The sequence below is a fragment of the Lygodium microphyllum genome, chromosome 15 (assembly GCF_053477565.2).
Source record: "Lygodium microphyllum isolate KBCC chromosome 15, Lygodium_microphyllum_v1.1.10, whole genome shotgun sequence".
NCBI lineage: Eukaryota > Viridiplantae > Streptophyta > Polypodiopsida > Schizaeales > Lygodiaceae > Lygodium > Lygodium microphyllum.
This window is the reverse complement of record NC_141149.1, coordinates 135664076-135671362: the sequence shown is the minus strand read 5'-3', so window position 1 is coordinate 135671362 and position 7287 is coordinate 135664076. Positions and strand designations below refer to the sequence as shown.

At 39.6% G+C, this 7287-nt stretch overlaps 1 protein-coding gene across 1 annotated transcript; it reads right to left on the bottom strand.

Moving 5' to 3' along the window:
- Positions 1-2286: 2286 nt before the first annotated feature.
- LOC148025111 (cytochrome P450 716B1-like) lies at positions 2287-6690 on the bottom strand. The gene is made up of 3 exons (XM_087694823.1): positions 5523-6690; positions 4911-5098; positions 2287-2928 (listed from the first exon to the last, which is right to left on the bottom strand). The coding sequence occupies exons 1-3, from the start codon at positions 6562-6564 to the stop codon at positions 2629-2631; spliced, it is 1530 nt and encodes a 509-aa protein (XP_087550949.1). The 5' UTR covers positions 6565-6690; the 3' UTR covers positions 2287-2628.
- Positions 6691-7287: the final 597 nt, after the last annotated feature.

Here is a 7287-nt window from a genome sequence, read left to right as displayed (position 1 = left end):
CCAATATCTTTGAGAAAGAAATGTCTTGTTGACCAAATTAATATCCCAGTTAGCTTCAGGGGGAGGAGAAAGCTCTAGCATTCCCCTTTTCTCGAAAGGTCAATCTACTTCGAGTAGGAGTGTAACCCGTCCAATGCAAACCCCTGGAGCAAACTCGATTGTCATGGCACAACCCATTGCAATACTTGCAGGAACACCAAATTTTCCAACCCTAGGTTTCCTTCTACCCACATCTTTAATGGGTTAGTAGAGGAAGATATGGAGCCCCATACTAGTGAGTTCCAGAAATTAATGTTCAACTGGCAAATTCATGACAAAAACATCTCATGATGTTTTTCAATATGACTTTGAAAGGAAGAGCTATAATGTAGTATCATGGCTTGGCGAGAGCAGATTTTTAGATAATGTAAAGTACAAATATGAACATTTCTAAGAAGAATTGAATCTTATATGTCTTCTATATTTTTAAATTTACTCGAATCTATAGTCTCTAGTTTAGGGCTCTTCTTTTGTGGCACAAGTTGCTCCAATATTTGGATCCAACACTTTCCATGCTATAAATACAAGGATATTTTACATTTTTTTCATTGCATATTCCAAGCATACATCTGATAATTTTTAAGTCGACACTCATGTGTGGTTTTGTGTCAAAATTACCAATCCCATCAACCACCAACATTTCTCTTTCACTTTGAGACTTAATAATGTTTGAAATACTTGTATAAATGAATAACCATTTCAATGTTTGATGATTCTAAATTGGTATCTATGCTACACTAATCCACCAAATCTCCATCTTAGACTAAAATTTATGCAGTGGTGCTTGATCCCCACCATTGCTGTAGTTTAATGCCATGTTCATAATGAAAATGCTGACTCTTTCTATCTTTTGTCCTTTTTGAATCTATTTTTCATCTAACTTCAAAGCAAACTTCAAAACACCGTGACATTTCTTTACCATGAGTTTATACATGTGGACCATTGTAATCTGCACTCTTTTTAAATCAATCCATATATTGTTAAATGCATTGTTTCCAAAAATAGATTTTCTTTTTGGATTTTCGTATGGCATAGACCCTTCAATATAAATGTATTCCCCACAAAACATGTGAAATATTATAATTCATAATAGTCCTTGCAACTTATACTACAAGGGCCCGAGGCAATTCAAATGCATTTATTCTATTACATTTAAGATTTTTAAACCATAATCTAGAGATAACATAATAACCTTTTCAACTAATATCCACAACATCAAATGTCTCTACAATTTCATTTAGTTTTACTGTGTTCTTTTAAGTCCTTTACCAATTCTTTGAGTGTTGGGTCTCTCAAATCCACATTCCAAGTTGACTTAAGAATCCTTAAAAATATCTTTCTTATTCATGGTCTCTTTTAAAAGATTGATTCTCTCTTGACTCTCGGATATTAATGCGCGATATGTTAAGAGATATATTTCTTTACAAGATTTAGTCTTCTTGTCTTTACTCTCTCACACAAGCTAGTTATATTTTTTAATTGTTCTTTGAATCCTATTAGAGTTTCTTTCAAGCATGTTAGCTTATTTTATCATGACTTACTAGCATTTTTTACAATGTCAAATCTTATCCGTTAGCTCGAAAATACATATTTATGAAACTAATAATACTTTTTTTATTTTGTGTATTTGAGCCATGTATATATAAGATGCAAACCATGTATTTGTACAATAGCCAAGCATCCCATTATAACCTTCTCCAACATATCTTATGTAGTCATGAATATTGAAAAAAGGATAAGGTTTATCTGTGGACATGTCCTTGGGATAAATATTTTCATCCATCCATAAATGTATATGTTTTTTCCTTGTATTCGCAATCTGTTAACCTCCATCTCATTTGTTAGTACTTGATAATATATACTTCTCCAAGTTGTATAAATCGAATCTAATTGAATTTCTGTACTTGCATTTGCTTGCATTTGTATTACTTAAAGAGGTATTGCTAAATATTTAAGCAAATCAATCACAAATGAATCTCATAGTAATAAGAAAGCAAGTGCAAAGAAGAGAATGACGAAAGAGAATGTTGAAAGAAATGGTGTGTAAAAAGAAGACATAGAAATAAACAAACACGATTTTGGTGCAAGTATCTAAAAAATACAAAATCTCCCAAGTTTCAAGACAAAAATGACAAAAAATGTAACCTTGACATATTTTTAAAAATGAGGGCAATTAATGACTAACCCCTTTAATAAATCAAATATTTTCTCATTAATCACATCTGAGTGACCAAACTTGATGGTTTCATTCTTTCAAAATCTCAACTAATTAGCAACTTAATCATTTTTTTACAAGTGCTTTTTTTGAAGCATTTTTTGCCCTAGTGACCTATAAGTACATAGGAAATACATTTATATAGATTCTTGTTTAGAGAGTTTGTCTAAATCTAGAGATAAAAATATACATATAGATACCCTTTCATAAAAAGGCATTCTCTATACTAAGGAATCTAAATTACCTAAAAAATGTAAAAATTGAAAATTTTATAGACTTGAATGCATGTGATATATAATAATTTTCTTAACAACGATTGTCTAAATCATAGACAAGCTCACTAAAAAAGGTATAAGTCTCCAATCAAATGAAGCCTAATAGGTGCGTGGCTCAAGGTCAATTGGAAGCCCTTTTGAGGGAATGGGCATTGGAGAGACTCGTATTTTTTCATGAGGATCTACTAGCTTCCATTTAAACCGAGTTACAAGGTGATGGAGAAGGATTAGTACTTCCATACGTGCAAACTCATTACCTATGCACATTCTTGGCCCTCCACCAAATGGTAGGTATGTATAGGGAATCGACCCTTTGCCATCAAAGCGTGAGGGATCAAACTTGAATGGGTCTGGAAAATATTTGGGGTTCAAATGTGTGGAGTTCGGGGCCCAATAGATCTACCACCATAGGAAAGAATAAAGTAAACTCTTAATGTAAACAAATAGCAAATGGACAAAAGCTTGAGTAAGCAGCTTACTTTTTTCATCTTTGACACTACTAAAATACATACTATTGGATGCAACATGTTTATATTTTTAGTAAGAGATTTTCTTTTGTACAATATATCAAGAAAGACTATTGAGACATAAGTCGTAACATAAAAAGTTGACAAATCCTTCATTAAAGCGAAGATATCTTATGGTGTATATTGTTATCTTTGAATCACCTAATATTAGAAAAAAGCAAGCTTCTACATGTTTACCTAGATTTATACAAAAAGTGTTAGTAAAATCTATTATTATAGTGAGAAGGAACTTTCCAACTCCAACCATGCTTTGTCTATGAATAGGAATCATGTTGGACATACAAAAAGTACTTTTTTGCAATGTAAAACTCAAATAGGCATAGTTTCTAATGCATGCCTTTCCCATATAGATTATCTGTTGTAATTTAAGGGTTGTCTCCATATGTATAAAGAATGCAACTTGGCAAGTAGATCCTTGTTTCATATCATCTAAAACTTAACATTGTCTTCTATCCATGAGGATACATTTGGTTGATTAAGAAAGGTTCCCCATTGAAGGCACACTGAGGAATGTGAGAGGAGGCTTGAGAATATCCTTAAAAATCTACCATAGTTTCATGGAGCTTTCAACTAAACCTTACAATATTCAAGGTTTATCTCAAGCAAGTTTAACCAATAATCTCAATTCAAGGAGTTGTGTTTTTGTTCTTTAAATGCAAACATTTTTTATGAGGACAATCCCTTTGAGAAGGCTAGGATCATACTTATGTATTTGTATTCACAAGCTCCACCAATTGAGCTACACCAAAAATCTCGAAAGGTTTTCGATGTGGACAATCCCTTTGAGGAAAATCCCTTTGAGGATCATACTCACATATTTGTATTCACAAGCTCCACCAATTGAGCTACACCAAAAATCTCGAAAGGTTTTCGATGTGGACAATCCCTTTGAGGAGCAATTCATGTATTTGTATTCACAAGCTTCACCAGTTGGGCTACATGCATCATTAGTATCCACAAGTTTCATCACTTGGGCTACACCCCAAAATCTCAAAAGATTGTATCTCATAAGGTTGGGCTACACCCTTGATCTTAGAAGGTCTTGTCTAATAAGATTGTCCATTGATACACCCAAATGCACACTCTAAAAGACGCCATCCCCTCCTCACATTGATGAAGCTTCAAATATCTTGTCATATATTGGCATTTGCTTGTTCAACATCCTACTTTGGGCTTCAAAGATCTCATATAGTGTATCTGGGCTCAAAGCCTAGTCTTGCATAGGTGAATAAACTAGTGGTGCAAGAATAGGTAGCCCAAGATTCCTTAGCCATGCACAAGTTCACATTCATTGGCAATGTTGTCAAATTAAGAGTATGTAGTAGGAGAGAGAGTTCCCAGAGATCGAAGAGTTGGAGGAGAGAGAAATCACACACTAGCAAAACCACAAATGCAACATGTGGAAAGCTTTGGAAGTCAAGGGAGTACCCTCCAAAAGGGCACTCACATAGAGCCTCTCTCCTAGTTGGAGGTAGTGGGGTCCAAGTTAAGTTTGGAAGAGTGTGGCTGTGATACCTTTACTTTCGTTACTACAAGTCCAAGTGAATGGACTTGGGCATGACGCAGCTCTTGCAATCACTCCATGAACATTTTTGCTAGTCCAAATACCATTTGGGCTCAGAATCACATGCAAGGACTTAGAAGAGTCACTGCTCACCTTCTCGTACCTAGAATTCTAAAGGCGACACAATTCATGATCGTCAATGGAAGATAATTCCGTTAGTTCGCTCGACACAGCTAGCCATCAAAAACCGGTTGTGATTTGGACAGTGGAGGTGCTGAGGCCACAGATCGTCATAACACTATAAATTATAGAGTCAGTAGTGGCAGACAAATAATTTGTGTTTATGTTACCTTCCATCCTTTTGGAATCGTGAAGCCATCGAATTCAAAGTCCTGAAGAGCCACTCTAAAGGAGCCTTCAATGGGTGGTTGTATCCTCAAGGTCTCTTGCAGCACTCTCCACGACAGTTTCATGTCTTGGATATCTGTCCAATTTAGAGGCTCATCAACATGCTTGCGTGCAGCAATGTCCTTATTCTCTGCACACATTCAGTAAACAGGCCCAAGCATCAGGGTCTTGTTATCTAGCAAGATGAAATTCCACCCTTGGGGAAAGGGAATTGATCAGCTGCTTGATAAGGAAATGGATGGTTGACTTGGTGATGAAATGATGATACATTTGACAGTGTATATACTGTTGATTAGGCTACGGCGGTGCACATGTACATGATAAAGCATTTGGGGAAAGGATCAAAGCGCCCAGTTGCCTGATAATGAAATTGTTTGTTGAGTTTTTGGTGAAATGATGATGCATTTGACAGTCTATATACTGTTGATTTAGTTACGATGGTGCACATGGTCTCACCATGACTAAATTGATAGTTGACTTAGTAATAAATCATGACACATTTAAAGAGTGCATATACTGTTGATTTAGGTATGCCATGCGGTACATAGCCTCACCTTTGAACACCTCATCAAAGATAAGTGGATTCTCAGCAAGATACTTGCACACGAGTGTAGCAAGAACGGTGGTGGTGTCATGGCCAGCAAAGAGCATCAACAGGATGTTGTCCTTGATATCTTCATCAGACAGGGGGGTGCCATCATCATGGCGGTAGGTCAGGAGGCAAGAGAGGAGATCCTCATTGGGGGAGGCCCTGCCAAGGGAGAGGTCCATTCTCCTCTCATCTATCCAGGATTGGAATTTCGACCGCAGGACGCGTGCTGCAGCCATGGATCTGGCAAAGCCTGTGGCAGGCACAGCGATAGGCAGACCGAACATGCCCTTCACAACGGTGGTGAAGAGCTCCTGCAAGGTCTTTTCCTCTCCGTCATCTTGATTCACCCGCTGCCTGCCAACCAGAAGATTGCATGCGAGGGAGAACAGGAAGCCCTTCATCGAGGGATACACCAAAACCCTATCCTTCCCCTCCCACTCCTCCCTCACAAAAGCCCTAACGCTAGCATCCACGCAGCGGGCATGGCGCTGCAGCATATCTGGCCGGAAGATCGCAGCCATCAGCGCCTGCCTCATCCTCTTGGCGTCATCACCCTGGAGTGAGCTGAGCGCGCGGGGACCGAGGATAGCGATGACGCTGCGTGGCCAGGTCGCCTGCACGAGCCGATTCTCGCCTGTGAAGAGGAGCCTGTGGCCTGCAGGGTGGGAGAAGACTACGGTGGGAACTCCCAGCAGGCTTGTCTTGAAGACCTCGCCGTATAGGGCCACGCGCTTGGCCATGAACTCGGCCGTGCCGACGCCTCGCCGCAGCCCCCCCAGAAACTCGAAGGTCTCTCCAATGAGAGGAAGCCCCAGGCGGCCAGGAGGCAGCGGCGGAGTTCTGGCTGCAGCACCTTCCCTTGATCGCCATCGCTGCAAAGCCCAGAGGCTTATGATGACTAGAACTGCAACAGCCACCGTCGCAGGCGTCTGCTGCAGCGCAGGTTCAATCATCCGGTAGCTGTGGTCGCAGGCAAGCCGCAGCGATTCTAGCAAGACGGCCATCGATGCAGTCGTGCAGAAAATGCGACGAAGAGACGAGGAGAGGAGAGGATCTCTCAACGCTTGAGCTTGGTACGAAGAGTGTAGTAGGGTCGTTAAAACCTTCCTTTCTCCTATTTTTTGGTAGGAGCCGGCAGAGTCAACTCACTCTTGGTCCATAGGCCTCGACCCTCAATACTTGCAGCTACACGCAAGTCTGAGAAACTGTGGACCCATCCAGGCTCCTCCTGGTCTTCTTAGGCTTCTTCCAAGTAGTAAAGGATATTTGTTTGAGCTTGCTTGAGGCTCCATAGTAGCCATTTTGTTCAACAAACACAATAGCATGTTCAATAAAAATTGCACCATTTTCTGCAAACCTTATCTCTAAGTCTCCAGCACATGTCACTAGCTTGTTTGCTCCCTAGACTACTTGGCAATCATTGGACAAGAATTGGCCACTTAACCGGCATTGTGAAGGCTTTTTTGAGCACCCAATGAGTGCTACTTTGTGGAGATAAAACTGCAGCCATTATAGGAGCAAACAACATTGTATTTGCACATGTTTTCTCATGGTCCTTCCTTACTTGACAGTGGTATATAGCAGTTCATGTGGCTCTTGGCAGTAGACCCCCCCCCCCCCCCCCCCATGCTTGGAGTAATAAGGAGTTAATGATGCCTTACCCCAATACCCATATTTATGATTTCACTTCTCATGACATTGCCTAAGGCTATCACTCAAAACATAGT

What these genes read in the sequence shown, in the direction of transcription:
- LOC148025111 (XM_087694823.1), bottom strand. Translation starts at nt 6,564, where the DNA reads ATGGCCGTCTTGCTAGAATCGCTGCGGCTTGCCTGCGACCACAGCTAC. An exon ending in CTTTGATGAGGTGTTCAAAG is followed by an intron (nt 5,099 to 5,522) that starts GTGAGGCTATGT and finishes GAATGTGTGCAG; the next exon opens with AGAATAAGGACATTGCTGCA. An exon ending in CGATTCCAAAAGGATGGAAG is followed by an intron (nt 2,929 to 4,910) that starts GTAACATAAACA and finishes CTATGGTGGTAG; the next exon opens with ATCTATTGGGCCCCGAACTC.